The 22,440-nt window shown below is 29.0% G+C and overlaps 1 protein-coding gene across 1 annotated transcript in view; it reads left to right on the top strand.

The window, feature by feature from the left end:
* Positions 1–1,097: 1,097 nt before the first annotated feature.
* The window catches only part of LOC133330770 (probable 4-coumarate--CoA ligase 1), a 37,363-nt gene continuing 16,020 nt past the window's right edge, over positions 1,098–22,440 (top strand). Inside the window, exons 1-2 of the mRNA XM_061539180.1 lie at positions 1,098–1,364; positions 18,488–18,698. Coding sequence (XP_061395164.1) covers positions 1,098–1,364; positions 18,488–18,698 — 478 coding nt within the window. The remainder of the gene's footprint in view (positions 1,365–18,487; positions 18,699–22,440) is intronic.

The following is a 22,440-nucleotide window of genomic DNA, read 5'->3' as shown; positions in this document are numbered from 1 at the left end:
AAACAAACAACGACAGGAACAAAAACAACAACAATAACAACATTACCCACAGACATTAACCTGAACGCCAAGCAGCATTGTTTTTGGTGTGTGGGGACAAAAGCACACACAAACAATTAAACACACAGTAGAAAAGCCGAGAGCCTATATGAGCGAGAGAGGGAGAGTGCTCGCGTTAACGAACGAAGAAGGGAGCTCTTCGTTAATACAACTGCAAACACACACACACACACAACAATCATTGATCAACGAACACAACGAGTAGTAGATTGGGTAAAAACAACAACATATTAAAACAACAACAACAACAAATTAAAACAAAAACACAGTAAGGTAAACATTAAGTGTGGATTAAAATAATAACAGCATTACTTGTGTTGTATGAAAAGAAAATACAAAAAAAACAAAACCAAACCAAACAAACAACGACAAGAACAACAATAACAACATCACCCACAGACATCAACCTGAACGCCAAGCAGCATTGTTTTTGCTGTGTGGGGACAAAAACACACACACAAACAACCAAACACACAGTAGAATAGCCGAGAGTCTATACGAGAGAGTGTGGGGACAACATCACACACAAATAACCAAACTCACAGTAGATTAGCCGAGAGCATATACGAGAGAGAGAGAGAGTGCTCGCGTTAAGGAACGAGTGAGGGAGCTCTTCGTTAATACAACAATCATTGATGTTGATCAACGAACTCAACGAGTAGTAGATTGGGGGGAAAACAACAACAACAAATAAAACAAAACCGGGCAGGCAGCCAGCCAGCCATCCCAAACAACCGGTCGTTATACCAAAATATTAATCAGTCGCGTTTAGACTATTGTTTGCATTGGACGTGTTTTCTATTCTGTTATTAACTTGTTGTGTTGTGTTTGTGCTCGCGTTTTGTGGTACAACAACAGATAAGAGGGAAACTTCTTGAACGGATTGTTATAAATTTGTGATTTTTTATAAAAAAAAAAGAAAAAAAAACGAAAAATCTACTTTAAAAAAGTGATACCTCTAAATCTCAAAAAAAAAATATTTTTAGTTTCCGTTTTGTTTTTTTTGTGACTTTGTGAAAAAAAAACTCCATACAAAAATGATACGCACTCCCACAGTCCGTTTGGCCTCACAATTCATCCGCTCTAGAGCGGCCAGCAGCCGTTCAATTAACACCAATAACCGTCAACAGAACACAGCGGCCACGGTCCAACCAAATCTCACCAGCAACGATAAATTCCTGCACTACACCAATGAGGAGGGTTATTATCGCAGCTCGTCCAGTGAACCGTTGGCCATACCCAATGTGCCCTTGGACAAATATGTTTGGCGTGATGTTAAGAAATATGAAAATAGTGTGGCAACGGTAAGTTGAATATAAAAATAATATATTTAAAAATAAACAAGAAAAACAAAAAAAAAATAAAATTTGAAAAAAATAATAACAAAAATTAATAAAAAAATGTTAAAAAAATTTAAAGAAAAATTTAAAAAAAATCAAAAATAAAATAATTAGAAAAGGTTTATCAAAAAATTGGTATTAAAAAAACACTGGGAAAGAAATTTAAACAAAAAATAATAAATTACAAAAAAAAAGTTTTGAAAAAAAAAAAATAAAAAAGGGAATGAAATTGAAAAAAAAAATAAAATATATAAAAAAAATTTTCAAAAATTAATTATTGGATTTTTTTTAAATTCTGGATATCTAAAAAATTATTTCAGAGGATTTTTCAAATTAAATTAAAAATGAAAGATTTGTAATATTTGAATTTAGAAAAAAATGTAAAAAAAAATATTTTGTTAAAAAAGCCACTGGGAATATTTCAAAAATCCCCGGCATTCTTAAGATTTTTTGTCCGAGATTTGAAAATTAATAAACATAATAAAATTGAATAATAATAAAATAATTTTTTGAAGCATAAAATCACCAAAAAAATCACAACAAATCAAAATTCCGGGGAATTTCAGAGATTTTTTTAGGAATTTCAAAACATCTATGGGATTAAAAAAATTAAAAAAATATTTTTTTTTTAAAAAAATTTAAATTTTTTTCAAAAATTTTAATTTTTTTCTAATAATAATTGATTTCAATATTCAAAATTTAAAATTCTGTAAATACAAAAAAATCTGTTTAATCAAAATTCCGGCGAATTTCATAGATTTTTTTTAGGAATTTCAAAAAATCTAAGGGATTAAACAAATTAAAAAAAATAACTTTTTATTAAAAATTTAAAATTTTTTTTTGATAATAACTCATTTCAATATTTAAAATTCTGTAAATAAAAAAAAAATCTGTATAAAAATTCCCAAAATCTTATGAAAAATTTTATAAAATTAATTTTAAAAAAATTTAAATTTTTTTCACTCCTCTGCCTTTTTTTATTTTCAAAATATAAAAACCAAAAAAATTCAACACGGTTTAATATTTTCTCCAGTGGGATAGGTCAGTAATAGTTTGTCTGAAGATTTTTTTTTTTTTTTTTTTTTTTTGGATAAACAAAACATCGTCTTTTTATGTGTGTGTGGTTGTGTATGTGTTCTTCGAACTTAGCAGTCTGGTCAGAATTTTCGATCAAATAGCTAAATTGAATGACAATAGAAATTTGTTGTTGCTGAATTCTAAATGAGAAATCGTTGAAGAAAACAATTTGGAATATAAATTTAGAACAGATTTCAATATTTATGAAAATTTTTTGATATATAAAAATTTGAAGATTTTTTTTAAATCCCGGGATTTTTGAAAATCTCCAGAAATTAAGATTTCTGTGAATAAAATCTATAGAATTATTTCAATTTTTAGGTTCATTGACCTTTTAATATTATTATTATTTTTACAATCCCGCTCAAATTGTCAAATCCCCCACAAAAATTCGGGGAATTTTTTAAATCTCCACGAATTTATATTTTGTAAATTTTATATAATTTTGAAGGGTTTTAGTATTGTTTAATAAGAATCTAGAGAAATTTTAAAAATCCCAAAAAATCCCAAAAAATTCTGGGGAATTTTTAAAATCCCCAGGAATTGATTTTTTTGAAATTTTGTAGGAAATTTCGAATTTATAAGGTTTTTGGTCTTCTATAACCAGAATCTGGGGACATTTTCACAATCCCGCTCGATTTTTGAAAATCCCCAAAAAATTCTGGGGATTTTTTTCAAAATCTCCATGAATTGATTTTTTAAAATTTTGTAGGAAATTTTTAAGTTTTTTTGGCCTTTTATATAATTTTTAAAGTTTTTTACATTGTATAACCCAGGCGATATTTGAAAATCATTTTTGTTATTTGAAATTTTGTCTAAAATATATAGTTTTTAGGGTTTTTGGCCTTTTATAAACCGAATCTGGGGACAATTTAATAATCCCGTGCAATATTTGAAAATCCCAGAAAATTTTCGGAGAATTTTTTTAAAATCTCCAGGAAATTTTTTTTTTAAATTTGGTTTAAAAAATATAATTTTTTAATGTTTTTGGCCTTCTCTAAAAAGAATCTGGGGATATTTTTACAATCCCGGCAATATTTGAATTTTTTTTCAAAATCTCCAGGAATTATTTTTTTTTTTTTTAAATTTGGTTTAAAAAAATACAATTTTTTAATGTTTTTGGCCTTCTCTAAACAGAATCTGGGGATATTTTTACAATTGCGGCAATATTTGAAAATCCCAAAAAATTCTGGGGGATTTTTAGAAATCTCCAGGAATTTACTTTTTTGCAAATTTTGTGGATTACTTATCATTTTTATGTTTTTTGGCCTTCTATAACCAGAATCCGGGGACATTTTCACAATCCCTGTCAATTTTGGAAAATCCCAGAAAATTTTCGGGGAATTTTAAAATCTCCAGGAATTAATTTTTTTGTAAATTTTGTGGATTTTATATAATTTTTAAAGTTTTTAATACTGTATAAAACCATACTTAGGGAATATTTTTACAATCCCACTCGATTTTTGAAAATCCCCAAAAATTGTGGGGATTTCTAAAAAAATCTCCAGGGATTAATTTTTTATAATTCCCGTAAGTTTTGTATCGATTTAAGTAGTGTTGGATAGTCTAATACTAGAATCTGGTGATATTTTTACAATCCCGTGCGATATTTGAAAATCCCAGAAAATTTTCGGGGAATTTTTAAAATCTCCAGGAATTGATTTTTTTTTTTTAATTTGGTCTAAAATATATACTTTTTTAAGGTTTTGGCGTTCTCTAAACAGAATCTGGGGACATTTTCACAATCCCACTCGATTTTTGAAAATCCCCAAAAATTGTGGAGATTTCTAAAAAAATCTTCATGGATTAATTTTTTTTAATTCCCGTAAATTTTGTATCGATTTTAGTAGTGTTTGGGTAGTCTAATACTAGAATCTGGTGATATTTTTACAATCCCGTGCGATATTTGAAAATCCCAGAAAAATGTCGGGGAATTTTTTAAAATCTCCAGGAATTGATTTTTTGAAATTTTGTAGAAAATTTATAATTTTATATATTTTTTTTTTTTTTGCCTTCTATAACCATAATCTGGTGACATTTTTACAATCCCACTCGATTTTCGAAAATCCCCAAAAATTGTGGGGATTTCTAAAAAAATCTCCAGGGATTAATTTTTTATAATTCCCGTAAATTTTGTATCGATTTAAGTAGTGTTGGGTAGTCTAGTACTAGAATCTGGTGATATTTTTACAATCCCGTGCGATATTTGAAAATCCCAGAAAAATGTCGGGGAATTTTTGAAAATCTCTAGGAATTAATTTTTTGAAATTTTTTCGAAAATGTATAATTTTAAAGGTTTTTGGTCTTCTATAACCAGAATCTGGCGACATTTTTACAATCCCGCATATATTTCAAAATCCCAGAAAATTTTCGGGGAATTTTTTAAAATCTCCAGGAATTTATTTTTTTGTAAAATTTGTGGATTTTTTATAATTTTTAATGTTTTTGGCCTTCTATAACGAAAATCTGGCGACATGTTCACAATCCCTGTAAATTTTGGAAAATCCCGAAAAAAAATCTGGGGATTTTTAGAAATCTCCAGGAATTGATTTTTTTGCAAATTTGGTGGATTTTATATCATTTTGACACTGTATAGCCCTAATCTGAGGACATTTTTTACAATCCCGGTTGATTTTTGAAAATCCCAATAAAAAGTGGGGAATTTTTATAAATCTCCAGGATTTTTTTTTTTTTTTTGCAAATTATGTGGATTTTTTTATAATTTTTAAAGTTTATGACACTGTATAACCCTAATCTGGGGATATTTTCACAATCCCGCACGATATTTGAAAATCCCAGAAAAAACTGGGGAATTTTTTAAAATCTCCAGGAATAGATTATTTGATATTTTGTCGAAAATATATAATATTTTAAGATTTTTGGGACATTTTCACAAACTCGGGCGATTTTTGAAAATCCCAAAAAATCCTGGTGATTTTTAAAAAAATCTCCAGGAATTATTTTTTTTCATTTTTGTATTTTTTTATCGATTTTGATAGTGTTGGGTAATCTAATACCAGAAACTGGTTATATTTTCACAATCGGGGGCAATATTTGAAAATCCCAGAAAATGCCGGGGAATTTTTAAAAATCTCCAGGAAATGACTTTTTTGAAAAAATGGGGACATTTTCACAATCCCGAATTGGGGAATTTTTTGTAATTGATATTTTTGTAATTTTAGGTATTGTAAATAATTTCTAAGGTTCTTGACATTATATGTCCAAAATTTGGGGATTATTTCCCAATTTTCACAATCCCGCTTGATTTTTGAAAATCCACAAATTATTGGCAAAATTTTGTGGATTTTTTTTATAATTTTATGGATTTTGGAATTTCATAAGCAGAATTTGGGCACATTTTTACAATCCGGGTTGATTTTTTAAAATCCCAGAAATATCTGGGGAATTTTTTAAATCTCTAGGAATTAATCTGGGGAATTTTTTAAATCTCCAGGAATTCCCTTTTTTGCAAATTTTGTGGTTTTTATCGAATCTTTATGGCATTGGGTTTGTCTAATAAAAAAATTTTATGAAAATTTCACAAACCCCTTCAATTTTGAAAAATCCCCGAAAAATGTTGGGGATTTTTTTTAAATATCCGGGATTATTTTTTCAACAATTTTAGGGATTTTTTTTATTTAAATTATCTGCTATTGCTCAAACTTTCTTTTTCAATACAAATTTTTGATTAAACCAAATCTTATCAGGTTTTGATAGTTTTATTTTCTTTTCTAAGAAAACATAAATATTCTTAACACCTGTTAGTGTGTGAGTAAATATTTGAGGATTTTTGGGGAAAAAATTATTGATAAGCAACATCGATCGAGCATTGTAATCTACAACATGATTGAACTGGTCTCTACACAACTATTAATCTTGTGCGATAAGTCAGTCAAAAAAAAAAAGAAATAAATTGGAATGACGTCCATGGCCGGACAGAAGGTAAAGGCGGGTTATCGCTTGCCTGTTGAACATGATAATGAACCAAAAAAAAAATGCCCCCTTCTATTTTTTTCAATAAAAAATTGGGATAAAAAAAAACAATAAAAATATTACACAAAAAATTGTATTTAAATTGTTATTGTATTCAATCTGTATTAAGTGCTTCTAAATTGAAATGTTGACTCTGCAAAGTGATTTCATTTGAGAGATTGGTACATACATACATACATACATATGTGTGTAGGATGTATGTTTGTATTGCCCATGCAATTCTATTTATATACACAAGTAAATAAATGACAACATCAATTGGGGATAAAATTTTACAAAAAAAAAATGCAAAGAAAAATTTACTACAATGTATAGAATTTTTGGCAAAAAAAAAATTGCTATTCTCGGAGATTCTGTAAACAGGCAAACTTTCTAAAAAAATCAATTTTTGAATAATCGAAAAAAAAATCCCCGAATTTTTCTGGGATTTTCTAAAATCCACCGAATTTTTAAAAATTATCCCAAAAGTTTTTTTTTATAGAATGTGAAAATCCTTAAACATTATATAAAATCCAAAAAATTACAAACAAAAATCAATTCCTGGAGATTTTAAAAAATTCCCTCAAATTTTTTCTGGGATACTCAAAAATCTACCGGGATTGTGAAAATTTCCCCAAATGTTGCAAATACAATGTTACAATCTTTAAAAATTATATAAAATTGCTAAAAAATTAAATTCTGGATATTGAAAAAAAATCCCGGGATATTTCTGAGATTTTCAAAGATTTACCGGGATTGTGCAAATTTCCCCAGATTTGATATATAGAATGTCATAATACCTTAAAACGATATAAAATCCACAAAATTGCAAAAAAATTTTATCCTGGAGATTTTTTAAAAATCCCAGATTTTTAAAAAATTCCCCAGATTTTTTCTGGGATTTTCAAAAATTACGCGGGATTGTGAAAATGTCACCAGATTCTGGTTATAGAATTCCTAAAAGTAAAAAAAAAATTTCTGTAAAATCTACAAAATTGGAAAAAATCAAGTCTTGGGGATTTTTCAAAAATTTCACCAGATTTTTTTCTGGGATTTTCGAAAACGACCGGGATTCTGAAAATTTCCCCAGATTTGATATGTAGAATGTCATAAACCCTTAAAACGATATAAAATCCACAAAATTGCAAAAAAAAAAAATGTATCCTGGAGATTTTTAAAAAATTCCCCAGATTTTTTCTGGGATTTTCAAAAATCACGCGGGATTGTGAAAATGTCACCAGATTCTGTTTATAGAATTCCTAAAAGTAAAAAAAAGTTCTGTAAAATCTACGAAATTGGAAAAAAGTCAAGTCTTGGAGATTTTTCAAAAATTTCCCCAGACTTTTTTTCTGGGATTTTCGAAAACGACCGGGATTCTGAAAATTTCCCCAGATTTGATATGTAGAATGTCATAATACCTTAAAACGATATAGAAATCCACAAAATTGCAAAAAAGTATATTCTGGAGATTTTAAAAAAATTCCCCAGATTTTTTTGGGGGATTTTCAAAAAATCACCCGGGATTGTGAAATGACCCAACATTGTGGTATTGGATTATTCAACGTCATACAAATTTCATAAAAAACGCAAAATTGCTAAAAACATATATTCTGGAGATTTTTAAAAAATTTCCCCGGATTTTTTCTGGGATTTTCAAATATTGCCCGGGATTGTGAAAATTTCCCTAAATTATGGTTAAAGAATGCCAAGAAACCTTGAAAATTATATAAAATCCACATAATTGTTAAAAATTTTAATTCTGGAGATTTTAAAAAATTCCCCAGAATTTTTCTGGGATTTTCAAAAATCGAAGGGGATTGTGAAAATGTCCTCAGTTTCGTGTTACAGAATGCCAAAATGCATAGTAAAATATATAAAAAATATAAATAAATTGTATAAAATTCACCAAATTGCCAAAAAATTTAAATCCTGTAGATTTTAAAAATTCCCCAGAAAATTTCTGGGATTTTCAAAAATCGACCGGGATGGTGAAAATTTCCCTAAATTATGGTTAAAGAATGTCTAGAAACGTCAAAACTAAGTGAAATCCATGAAAAAATTAATTCCTGTAGATTTAAAAAAATTCCCCAGAAATTTTCTGGGATTTTCAAAAATCCACCGGGATTGTGAAAAATTACCACATATTCTGATTCTGAATGCCAAAAATCTTAAGAAATTGTATAAAATAATAAATAAATTATATAAAACTCACAAAATTACCAAAAAAAAAATAAATCCTGGATATTTTAAAAATTCCCCAGAAATTTTATGGGATTATCGAAAATCGACCGGGATGATGAAAATTTCAACAAATTTCGTTTACAGAATACCAAAACACCTAAAAATGATTCCAAAAACCACATAATTGTTAAAAATTGTAATCCTGGAGATTTTAAAAAATCCCCAGAATTTTTCTGGGATTTTCAAAAATCAACCGGGAAGCTCAAAATTTCCCCAAATTATGTTTATAGAATGTCAAAAAAACATCAAATGAACTTAAATTCAAAGAATACTCAAAATAAATAATTCCTGGAGATTTAAACAATTTCCCCGGAATTTTTCTGGGATTGACAAATATCACCCGGAATTGTGAAAATGTTCCCAGATTTTGGTTACAGAATTCCAAAAACATTAAAAACTAACTAATATTGAAAACTATAATTGCTAGAAATTAAATCCTGGAGATTTTAAAAAATCCCCTGATTTTTTCTGGGATTTTCGAAAATTCAACGGGATATTGAAAATTTACCCAGATTATGTTTGTAGAATACCAAAAAACCCCTATAAAAATATATAATCGAAGAAAATGAAGACTAAAATTGCTAGAAATTCAATCCTGAAAACTTAAAAAAAAATTTCCCTTTTTCTGGGATTTTCAAAAAGTGGCCGGGATTGTGAAAATGTTCCCAGAATATGGTTACAGAATGCCAATCACCTTATAAATAATCAAAATTCATCGAAATTTGCAAAAAATTGAATCCTGGCTAAAAAAAAAAAATCCAACGGGATTGTGGAAATTTCCCCAGGTTTTGGTTACCGAATGCCAAAAACCTTAAAAATGATAAAATTCCACCGGAATTGCGAAAAAAATTAAATCCTGGAGATGTAAAAAAATTCCCCAGAATTTTTCTGGGATTTTCAAAAATTGACCGTGATGTTGAAAATGTCCTCAGATCTTGGTTATAGAATGCCAAAAACCTCAAAAATTATGTTAAATCCAAAAAATGCAAAAAAATAAACTCTTGGGGATTTTCAAAAATTCCCCCGATTTTTTCTGGGATTATCAAAAATATACCGGGATTATATAAATGTTCTCAGATCTTGATTACAGAATGCCAAAAAGTTTAAGAAATTAATATTAAATACTAAAATTGCTAAAAAAAAATCAATCCTGGAGATTTTCAAAAATTCTGGGATTTTCGAAAATCCAACGGGATTGTAAAAAATTCCGCAAATTTTCGTTATAGAATGATTATTATTACATATATCACACAAAATTTCTAGAAATTAAATTCCTGGGGATTTTAAAAAATTTCCCCGGAAATTTTCTGGGATTTTCGAAAATCCCCGGGATTGTGCAAATGCCCCAAGATACTGTTCATAGAATGATTATTATTATATAAAACTCACAAAATTACAAAATTAAATTCATGGAGATTTGAAAATTTTCCCCGGAAATTTTCTGGCATTTTCAAAAATCCCCGGGATTGTAAAAATTTCCCCCCGATTTTGTTGAAATAAAGCAAAAAACTTAAAAACTTTTTCAAAAATCCCCAAAAAATTTTCTGGGATTTTTGAAAGTCTCCGGGATTGTGCAAATGCCCCAAGAAAATGACTGTTGGATGGATTTTATTATATAAAACTCACAATTTTGCAAAATTTAAATTCCTGGAGATTTAAAAAAAAATTCCCCGGAAATTTTCTGGGATTTTCAAAAATCCCAGAAAAATTTTGCAAATGCCCCAAGATACTGTTCATAGAATGATAATTATTATATAAAACCCACAAAATTACGAAATTAAATTCTTGGAGATTTGAAAAAAATTCCCCGGAAAATTTCTGGGATTTTCAAAAATTCCCGGGATTTTAAAAATTTAACCCGATTTTGTTAAATTAAAGCAAACAACTTAAAAACTATACAAAATCATGAAAATAAATTCCTGGAGATTTTCAAAAATCTCCAAAAAAATTTCTGGGATTTTCAAAAATCCACCGGGATTGTGAAAATGTCCCAAGAAACTGATTTTAGAATGATTATTATTATATAAACCCCATAAAATTACGAAATTAAATTCTTGGAGATTTGAATAATTTTCCCCGGAAATTTTCTGGGATTTTCGAAAATCTCCGGGATTGTAAAAAATTACCCAAATTTTGTTCAAATAAAGCAAAAAACTTTAAAACTATACAAAACCGTGAAAATAAATTCCTGGAGATTTTCAAAAATCCCCAAAAAAATTTTCTGGAATTTTCGAAAATCTACGGGATTGTGAACATTTTCCCCGATTTGGTTAAAAATAGCAAAAAAATTAAAAAATTATATAAACTCATGAAAATAAATTTTTGGAGATTTTCAAAAATCCCCAAAAAATTTTCTGGTGAAAATTTTCCCCGATTTGGTTTAAAAAAATGAAAAAAAAAATTAAAAAATTATATAAAATCGTGAAAATAAATTTCTGGAGATTTTCAAAAATCCCCAAAAAAATTTCTGGGATTTTTGAAAGTCTACGGGATTTTGAATATTTTTCCCGATTTGGTTAAAAATGCAAAAATCTTAAAAAATTACATAAAATCGTGAAAATAAATTCTTGGAGATTTTCAAAAATCCCCAAAAAAATTTCTGGGATTTTTGAAATTCTCCGGGATTGTGAAAATTTTCCCCAATTTGGTTTAAAAAATGAAAAAAAAATTAAAAACTATATAAAATCATGAAAATAAATTCCTAGAGATTAAAAAAAATCCCCAAAATTTTTCTGGGATTTTCGAAAATCCAACGAGATTGTGAAAATTTTTTAAAAAACAATTTGGTTAAAAAATGAAAAAACTTAAAAAATTTTATAAAATCATGAAAATAAATTCCTGGAGATTTTCAAAAATCCCCAAAAAAATTTCTGGGATTTGGAAATTCTCCCCAATTTGGTTAAAAATGCAAAAAAAAAAACTTAAAAAATTATAAAAAATCATTAAAATTAATTCATGGGGATTTAAAAAAAATACCAAAATTTTTCTGGGATTTTCAAAAATTCACGGGATTGTGAAAATTTCCTCAAATTTTGTTATTAAACTATTAATGATGCTGAAAATCCGACTTTAAAATATTTCTAATATTCAATTCCTTAAAATATCTTGATTGTGTTTCCCCCACTCCCCAAAGCATTCTAGCTACGCCCTTGTTATAATTACAATTTAATTATTACGTGTGCTGAATTTAATTATAGCCTTTTGTGATTGCATACATGCTTGGTTTTGCTTCACTTCATTGTCATAAAAAAATTGGCTTAGATTTTTTTTTTTTTTTTGAAAAGTGGAATGGACTTGTTGAGAAAAAATATATATTTAAGTTAAATAAAAAAATTTAAATTAATTTTAATTAATTTAAAATTAATTAATTTATTAAAATTAATTTTTTTAATTAATTTAAAATTTAAAAATTTTATAAATATTGTGTGTGTGTAAAAAATCTAAATTTAGAAAAAAAAATTTCCAGAATTTTTTATTGAGATAATTTTTCAATTTCTACAATGTTGTCCAAAAAAACAAAAAAAAAACAATAATAAAATAAATTGATGCAAAGTCCACATAGTGGGCGTTATGAGTAAATTGTCTATCAGATCTGCAGATGGTTGTATATACATAAGAGTAATTTGCCGACACGTTGCCGCATAACCCCCTTTTAAAAAAAATCAAACTTTGCCCCACATTCAGTTAAACAAACGGACGTAGCTGTTTATGTGGTGCTAGAATTCCACAAACAACGAAAAAAATTAAAAATTTGTTTACAAACAAAGGCAATAAAAATGACCGCAAAAAAATATAAAAATGTCCAAAACAGTGGAAATTGGGAATTTTTAAAAAAAAATTTCCGGGATTTTTTTAAAAAAATTCCAGAATGTTTTTTTCATATTTCCCAAATTTGTATCTAATATTTTAAGTTCATTAAACTTGTAATAACAAAATTTTTAGAAATTTTCGTAATTCCGGATTTTTTTTTAAATCCAAGAAAAAATTGGGATTTTTTTTAAATCTCCCAAATATTTTTTATTTCAATTTTGTGCATTTTTTAACATTTTTAGGATGTTTTGTCATTCCCTAACCAAAATCTGGGGACATTTTCACAATCCCGAGCGGTATTTGAAAATCCCAGAAAATTTTCGGGGAATTTTTTTAAATCTCCAGGAATTCATTTTTTGCAATTTTATATCATTTTGATTTGATTTTTTGTAATTTTGTATTATTTTTAAAGCAATTGGCATTCTACAACCCGAATCTGGGGACATTTTCACAATCCCGGGCAATATTTTAAAATCCCAGAAAATTTTCGGGGAATTTTTTTAATCTCCAGGAATTGATTTTTTACAATTTTATATAATTTTTTGAGTACTTGGCATTCGATAAACAGAATCTGGGGACATTTTCACAATCCCGGGTGATATTTTATAATCCCAGAAAATTTTCGGGGAATTTTTTAAATCTCCTGGAATTGTTTTCTTGAAATTTTATGTAATTTTTAAAGCAATTCTCATTCTATAGACAGAATCTTGGGACATTTTCACAATCCCGAGCAATATTTGAAAATCCCAGAAAATTTTCGGGGAATTTTTTAAATCTCCAGGAATTGATTTTTTGTAATTTTATACAATTTTTTAAGTAATTGGCATTCGATAACCAAAATCTGGGGACATTTTCACAATCCCGGGCAATATTTGCTAATCCCAGAAAATTTTCGGGGAATTTTTTAAATCTCCAGGAATTGATTTTTTATAATTTTTTATTATTTTTAAAGCAATTGACATTCTATAACCCGAATCTGGGTATATTTTTACAATCCCGGGCAATATTTAAAAATCCCAGAAATTTTTTGGGGAATTTTTTAAATCTCCTGGAATTGATTTTTTACAATTTTATATAATTTTTTGAGTACTTGGCATTCGATAAACAGAATCTGGGGACATTTTCACAATCCCGGGCGGTATTTGAAAATCCCAGAAAATTTTTGGGGGATTTTTTAAATCTCCAGGAATTGATTTTTTACATTTTTATGTAATTTTTAAAGCAATTCTCATTCTATAGACAGAACCTGGGGACATTTCCACAATCCCGGGCAATATTTGAAAATCCCAGAAAATTTTCGGGGAATTTTTTAAATCTCCAGGAAATGATTTTTTGTAATTTTATATCATTTTTTAAGTATTTGGTATTCCATAACCAAAATCTGGGGACATTATCACAATCCCGGGCAATATTTGAAAATCCCAGAAAATGTTCGGGGAATTTTTTAAATCTCCATGAATTGTTTTTTTTTTTAAATTTTATATCATTTTTTAAGTAATTGACATTCGATAAACAGAGTAAACCCAATCTGGGGACTTTTTCACAATCCCGGGCGATATTTGAAAATCCCAGAAAATTTTCGGGGAATTTAAAAATTTTAAAATCCCAGAAAAATTTGGTATTTTTTTGAATCTCCCAAAATTTTTTTTAAAATTTCCAGGATTTAATTTTTGGCAATTTTATATAATTTTTAGAGTTATTTACATTCTACAACCATAATCTGGGGATATTTTAACAATCCCGAACAATATATGAAAATCCCAGAAAAATTGGGGAAATTTTTAAAATATCCAGGAATTGATTTTTTGTAATTTTATAACATTTTTTAAATAATTGGCATTCAATAAACATAATCTGGGGACATTTTCACAATCTACAGGAATTTTTTTTTTTTTTTTTTTTGAAAATTTTATAGTTTCTATAGAATTGTGTCTAATACTAGAATCTGGTGACATTTTCACAATTCCGCTAGATTTTTTTAAAAATCACGGAAAATTTCGGGGAATTCATTCATTTTTAAATATTCCGGATTTTTTTTAGAATTATTGTGAATTTTAGGGATTGTTTTACATTCTATAACCAAAAACTGGTCATATTTTTACACTCCCGTTCGAATTTTAAAAATCCTAGAAAAATTTCGGGGATTTTTTTTTTAAAAACTCCGGGATTTAATTTTTTCCAAATTTTGTGGATTTTAAATATTTTTTACATTTTTTTGAAATTTAATTATTTTTTTGAGGGTTTAGAAATCAAACAATCCCGAGCGATTTTCAAAAAATCCCAAAAATCCCAGGCTTTTGAAACCCTATAATCACAATTTGGGGACATTTTCACAATCCCAAGCGATTTTCAAAAATCCCAGAAAAATTCTGGGAATTTTCAAAAATCTCTAGGAATTGATTTTTTGCAAAATTTTTGGATTTTATACAACTTTTTGGATATTTGGCATTCTAGAAACAGAATCTGGGACATTTTCATAATCCATAGCGATTTTTGAAAATCCACAGAAAAATTGCGGGAATTTTCAAAAATCTCCAGGAATTATTTTTTTTTGCAATTTTTATGAATTTAATTATTTTATAAGGCTTTTGAAACCCTGTAATCAAAAACTGGGGACATTTTCATAACCGAGCGTTTTTTTTAAATCCGTAACAAAATCTGGGGATTTTCAAAAAAATCCAGGAATTGATTTTTTTTTTTTTTTTTGAAAATTTGTGTTTTTTTTTACAATTTTATGATTTTTTGGCATTTTAGAAATAGAATTTGGGGGCATTTTCACAATTCCGAGGATTTTTTTTTACAATTTTTATAAATTTAATTATTTTGTTAGGCTTTTGAAATCCTATAATCACAATTTTAAGCGATTTTTAAAAATCCCAGAAACATTCCAGGGATTTTCAAAAGTCTCTAGGAATTGATTTTTTTTGGCATTTTTTTTTTTAAAGAATTTGGGTAAATTTTCTCACAATCCACATTTGAAAATCTCAAAAAAAAATCTGGGATTTTTTAAAATTTTCAGAGAATAATATTTTTTTCATTTTTTTAAATTAAATTATTTTATAAGGCTTTTGAAACCATATAATCATAATATGGGGGATATTTTCACCATCCCCAGCGAGTTTTAAACAATCCCAGAAACGTTCCGGGGATTTTCAAAAATCTCCAGGAATTGTTTTTTTTCAAATTTTGTGGAGTTTTGTATAATTTAATGATTTTTGGCATTCTATAACTAGAATCCGGGGATGTTTTCACAATCCCAAGCGATTTTCCAAAAATCCCAAAAAAATCCTGGGGATTTTCAAAAATCTCCAGGAATTGATTTTTTGCAAATTTTTGGATTTTCTTTTAAAATTTTATTATTTTTGGCATTCTAGAAACAGAATTTGGGGACATTTTTATAAACCCGAGGATTTTTCAAAAATCCCGGTTTTTTCCAAAAATCTTCAGGAGTTGGTTTTTGGTAAATTTCTGGATTTTCTTTTAAAATTTTATTATTTTTGACATTCTAGAAACAGAATTTGGGGACATTTTCATAAAGCCGGGAATTTTTTTTTAATCCCAGAAAATTCCGGGGATTTTTAAAAATGTCCAGGAATTGATTTTTTGCAAATTTGTGGATTTTTTTTTAAATTTTATGATTTTTGGCACTCTATAACCAGATCCGGGGCCATTTTCACAATTCCGCGCAATGTTTTAAAAATCCCAAAAAATCCCGGGGATTTTCAAAAACCTCCGAAAATTGAATTTTTGCAAAATTGTGGATTTTATTTTAATGTTGTGGTTTTTAGTGATTTTAGAAGCAAAATTAGGGGACATTTTCACAACTCCGGGCAATTTTTTTAATCCCAATAAAAATTCTGTGGTTGTTTTTTAGGATTTTTTTACAGTTCTGTGATTTTTTTCAAGTTTTAAGGTGTTCTGACATTCCATAACAAAAATTTGGGGACATTTTTTCCTGGACAATTTTTGAATTTGTAAAGCCTCAGGCATTCTGTAGCCATAATTTGGGGATCAAATTTATATTTTTTTATTAAAATATTTTTTAATTTTTTACTCTTGCCTTCGAAGCAACCAAAAGCTTTTGTGTGTGTGTTTTTTTTTTTATTTTAATTATTATGTATTTATTTTAAGGTTTTTTTTTTTTTTTTTTTTTTTGAAAAAACCTAATTATCATTTTTTGTATTTTTTTTTTTTTTATTTGTCATAGTTCCGCAACTTGTGAACTTTGAACACTGAATGGATGACTTTGGCAATTAATTTTTATTTTTTTTCTTTGCGTTTCTTCTTCTTTAAGTTTCCTACGTCAATTTCAATTTAATGATCACATTTCATTATGATTTCCGTTATGCGCACGTCATCATTAAACTGTCAATGTCAAGTTTGCTACAAGAAAAAAAATACAAAAAAAAAAACAAAAAATCGTACACCAATTAAAACTCTGAATAATTTAAATTAAAAAAAAAACAAATCTGCATAAGCGTGCCATAGACTTACGCTGACCACTGTATCATAGACACAGGTCGATTATCAAACAATATATTTGTGTTTGTTACACGCTTAACAATTGTTGTTGTATGTTTTATTTTCTGTTTTCTAATATCTCACGGTTACCGGTAAGGGAATAAAACAGAAATCATCATGCATTGTAAAACCACATCAGGCAAAACTCCGCACGCGTGCTCTCTTGCCAAAGTAAATAAAAGCATACTCCTCTAATGCACATTCAATTGAAACAACTGTGAAACCCCATTGACACACACACACACACACATCGACAACGCAACACAAATTGGTTATTCTCTGCCCGATCCTGTTGTAAAATTATGCATTGTATTGTCTAACACAAAATAGTTTTGTTTTTGTTTTATCTATACCCCAAACACAAACACACACACTCGCTCTTTTTCTTGCTCTCTCTTCCCTCCTAACTCATTGAACTGTACAGTGGGCTCGACCAAGCAGCCAAACAACAAACCAACCGTATAATTGCCAGGTTGTTGTTGTTGTTTTGCAACAGGTTCCAAACATTGTTTACAGTAGTGGGGCCCGTCGTTTTTTAATTTTTATTGTTTTTGTTGTTGTTTTAATTTTGACTGAGAGCCTAAAAAACAGCTGAGAGCAGCAGTGCAAACAAACCACCAAGGAGAGGGAATTAATTTTATATTTTTTTGGTTTAGACTTTGAACATTGCCATGACGAACTTTGGACTTTGTCTATACGTTCGTCGCACGTACAACTGACTGATTGTATCAAACAAACAAACAAAAAAACAGACACACAGCGGTAAATGAGAGGTCTCAAAGTTCCCCTCTGAACCAAAAATAACAAAAAAAAAAAATTCGAATGAAAAAAAACATGAAAATTATTCTTTTAAATAAATTTAGATTTGAAAATTAAACAAGATGAGAAAATATGATGCTAAATTTGTTATATATATTTATTTGTGTGATGATAAATTTCCCCCCAAGCCGACACTCTCTCCCCCTCTCTCCCTTTCTCTCTTTGGCGTGTATAGAATTAGTAAACAGAACTTTTTTTGCAAAGCACAAAAATATAGGTCACTAGAATAATTTAGAAAAATGTGTGCGGTTTTGAAATTGCGCATTTAAAATATCGATTCCACCCATTAAAAAATATGGACCTAGGGATCTCAAAAATTTAACTGAAAATATTGGATATTTACAGAATTAATTGGATTTTTATTTTTTTTTTATGAAACATATTTTTTTGAAAAAAATTTTATTTATAAAAATTTTATTTAAAAAAAAAAAATTATAAAAATTTTATTTAAAAAAAAAATTATAAAAATTTTATTTAAAAAAATTTATAAAAATTTTATTTAAAAAAAATTTATAAAAATTTTATTAATATTTTTTTTATAAAAATGTAAAAAATTTTTTTTTGTAAAAATTTTATTTAAAAAAAATTTTGTTATAAAAATCTTATTTCTAAATAATGTTTTTCTTCTTATTTTCTTCCCTTTCAAGGTCGATGTCATTACCGGCCGCCAATATACCTATGCTGAACTGCGTGATAACAGTGCCGCCTTGGCCGTTCGTCTACAGATGAAATTTAAGCTGCAGCAGGGAGATGTTGTTGCCGTTTGTATGCCAAATTTACCCGAATATCCCGGTGTTGTATTGGGTGCCATTGAGGCGGGTTTGACAGTGACCACAGTAAATCCCATCTATACTCCAGGTGAGTTGAAAAAAATGAACAAAAAACATACCAAAAAACGACCAAAAATCCTTAAATGGCCTTCTAAAGGCCCAAAAATTTGAATATCCAAATTGTAATGGATATTTCAAGGGTATATATTATAGTAAGAGATTTCCGATGCTTGGAGACTTATAGTGGAATTTTATGAGGAATATTTTTTTCTTTATAAACACCCCAGAAAAACTTTAATGCAGGGTGGTAAAATTGGCCATTTATGGAAAAGTTACCAAAATGGACCAAAAAACCCAAAAATTTTAATATCCATATTGTAACAGATATTTCCTGGGTATATATTATAGTTAGCGATTTCCGATGTTCGGAAACATATCATAAAATTTTATGAGGAATAGTTTTTTCCTTGACACCACCTACGAAAAAGTGGCAGGCAAGGGGTAAAATTGGGTTTTTATGGAAATGCTACCAGTTTGGCCCAAAATACAAATTATCCACATTTGACCCATATTTCCTAGATATATATTAATGCTACCGATTTTCTATGTTTGACAACTTATAGTAGAATTTTATGAGGAATATTTTTTTCCTTGCAACCAACCTCGGAAATTTTCATTTAGGGGGTGAAATCGGTTCTCTTAGGGGAAATATACCAATTTGGCCCAAAACCCCAAAATACCCAAATTTTAAGCGATATTTCCTAGATATATATTATAGTTACAGATTTCCGATGTGCGGAGACTTATAGTAGAATTTTATGAGGAATATTTTTTTCCTTGCGAACACCCACGGGAAATGTCATGCAGGGGGGCGTTTTATGGAAAAAGTGGACAAAAGAATTTGAATATCCATATTGTAACAGATATTCTCTGGGTATATATTATAGTTAGCGATTTCCGATGTTCACAGACTTATAGTGGAATTTTATGAGGAATAGTTTTTCCCTTGTCACTACCCCCAAAAAAAATTTATGCAGGGGGTGAAATTGGCTTTTTTATGGAAAGGGTACTAAATTGGCCCAAAACCGCAACATACGTAAATTGTAAACGATATATCTTAGATATGTATTATAGTTAGTGATTTCCGATGTTCTCAGACTTATAGTACAATTTTATGAGGAATATTTTTTTCCTTGCAACTAACCTCGGAAATTTTCATTTAGGGGGTGAAATCGGTTCTCTTAAGGGAAATATACCAATTTAGCTCAAAACCCCAAAATACCCAAATTTTAAGCGATATTTTCTAGAGATATATATTATAGTTACAGATTTCCGATGTGCGGAGACTTATAGTAGAATTTTATGAGAAATATGTTTTTCCTTGCGACCACCCCCGGAAAATGTCATGCAGGGTGTGAAATCGGGTTTCTTAAGGGAAATATGCAAATTTGGCCCAAAAGCCCAAAATACACAAATTGCAAGCGATATTTCCCAAATATGTATTATAGCTAGCGATTTCCGATGTTCGCATACTTTAAGTAGAATTTTATGAGGAATATTTTTTTCCTTGCGAACACCCTCGGGAAATTGCAAACAGGGGCGACAAATTGGCCTTTTATGGAAAAGTTAACAATTTGGCCCAAAAAACAAAAAACCCACATTTTAACCGATATTTCTTTGAAATGTATTATAGCTAGCGATTTCCGATGTTCGCAGATTTATAGTAGCATTTTATGAGGAATATTTTTTTCCTTGCGAACACCCTCGGGAAATGTCATGCAAGGGGTGAAATTCCACCTTTTATGGAAAAGGTTGATAACTTTTCCATAAAAGGTGCAATTTGGCCCAAAACCCCAAAATACCCAAATTTTAAGCGACATTTTCTAGATATATTCTATAGTTACAGATTTCCGATTTGCGGAGACTTATAGTAGAATTTTATGAGAAATATTTTTTCCTTGCGATCAACCCCGGAAAATGTCATACAGGGGGTGAAATCGGGTTTTTAAGGGAAATATACCAATTTGGTCCAAAAGACCAAAATACCCAAATTGTAAGCGATATTTCCCAGATATGTATTATAGCTAGCGATTTCCGATGTTAAGAGACTTATAGTGGAATTTTATGAAGAATATTTTTTTCCTTACGGCTACCCCCATAAAATTTCATGCAGAGGGTGAAATTGGATTTTTTTATGGAAAGGTTACCAATTTCGTCCAAAAATCCAAAATACCCAAGTTGTATGCGATATTTCTTATAAAAATACTATAGCTACAGATTTCTTTGGTTTCGAGACTTACAGTGAAATTTGATGCAGAACTTAGTTTCCCTTGACACCTCCCCCCTACAACGGCACTTGGGGGTTAAAATTTGTCATTTAATGAAAATTGGTCAGAATTTGGGCCAAAACCCCAAATATCCAAAATGTAATCGACATTTCTTATACAAATATTATAGATACCATGATCTTTTGTTCGGAGACTTATAGTGAATTTTAATATAGAATATAGTTTTTCTTGGCATCTACCCTCTAAAATGGTATTTGGGGGCTAAAAGTGGTCATTTAATGAAAATTGGTCAGAATTTGGGCCAAAAACCTCAAAATACCCAAAATGTAATCGAATTTTCTTACACAAATATTATAGCTACCGATTTCATTTGTTCGGAGACTTATAGTAAAATTTGATGTAGAATATATGTTCCATTGGATCCAAGACCTTAAGATAACGTAAAGAGCCCAAAATTGGCCTCCTAATGGTAAAGTCAGAAATTGACCCCAAAAACCAAAGTCAGAACCTATATTTCGTAGGTTTATATTACAGGTAGCGATTTCTTTTGTTCCGAGTCTTATAGTGAAAATTTATACAGAATATAGTTTCCCTTGACACCTCCACCCTAAAGTGGTATTTTGGTGGTAAAATTGGTCATTTTATTAAAATTGGTCAGAATTTGAACCAAAAACCCTTGGTACCAAAGTTTGACCCTACATATCGTAGGTTTATATTATAGGTAGAGATTACCGATGTTTGGAGATTTATAGTGAAATTTGATGTAGAATATAGTTTCCCTTGACACCTCCCCCCTAAAATGGTATTTAGGGGGTAAAATTGGTCATTTAATGAAAATTGGTCAGAATTTGGGCCAAAACCTCAAAATACCCAAATTGTAATCGAATTTTCCTACACAAATAGTATAGCTACCGATTTCTTTTGTTCCGAGACATATAGTGAAATTTGATGTAGAATATATGTACCATTGGATCCAAGTTCCTAAAATACCGTTAAAGAATAACAATTGATCTCCCAATCGATAATATACCAAATTGACCCAAAAACCAAAACACGAAAGTTTTCGCCAATATTTTGTTGGTTTATATATAAGTTACCGATTTCTTTAGTTCGGACACCTATAGTAAAATTTGGTGTAGAATATTGTTCTCCTTTACACCTCCCCCCTATAATGGCATTTGGGGGTTAAAATTGGTCATTTAATGAAAATTGGTCAGAATTTGGGCCAAAAACCCAAAATACCCAAAATGTAATCGAATCTTCTTACACAAATATTATAGCTACCGATTTCTTTTGTCCCGAAACTTACAGTGAATATCGATGTAGAATATATGTTCCATTGGATCCAAGACCCTAAAATATCGTTAAGAGCCCAAAATTGGTCTCCAAATGGAAAAGTCAGAAATTGACCCAAAAACCAAAGTTTCAGCCTATATTTCGTAAGTTTATATTATAGGTAGCAATTTCTTTTGTTCCGAGTCTTATAGTGAAATTTTATATAGAATATAGTTTACCTTGTCATCTACCCGCTGAAATGGTATT

Source organism: Musca vetustissima, unplaced genomic scaffold (genome assembly GCF_032173495.1).
Source record: "Musca vetustissima isolate MV318-11 ecotype Yass unplaced genomic scaffold, APGP_CSIRO_Mvet_v1 utg3081, whole genome shotgun sequence".
NCBI classification, from domain to species: Eukaryota; Metazoa; Arthropoda; class Insecta; order Diptera; family Muscidae; genus Musca; species Musca vetustissima.
The sequence above is the reverse complement of the archived record's forward strand: the minus strand, read 5'-3'. Positions and strand labels throughout refer to the sequence as shown.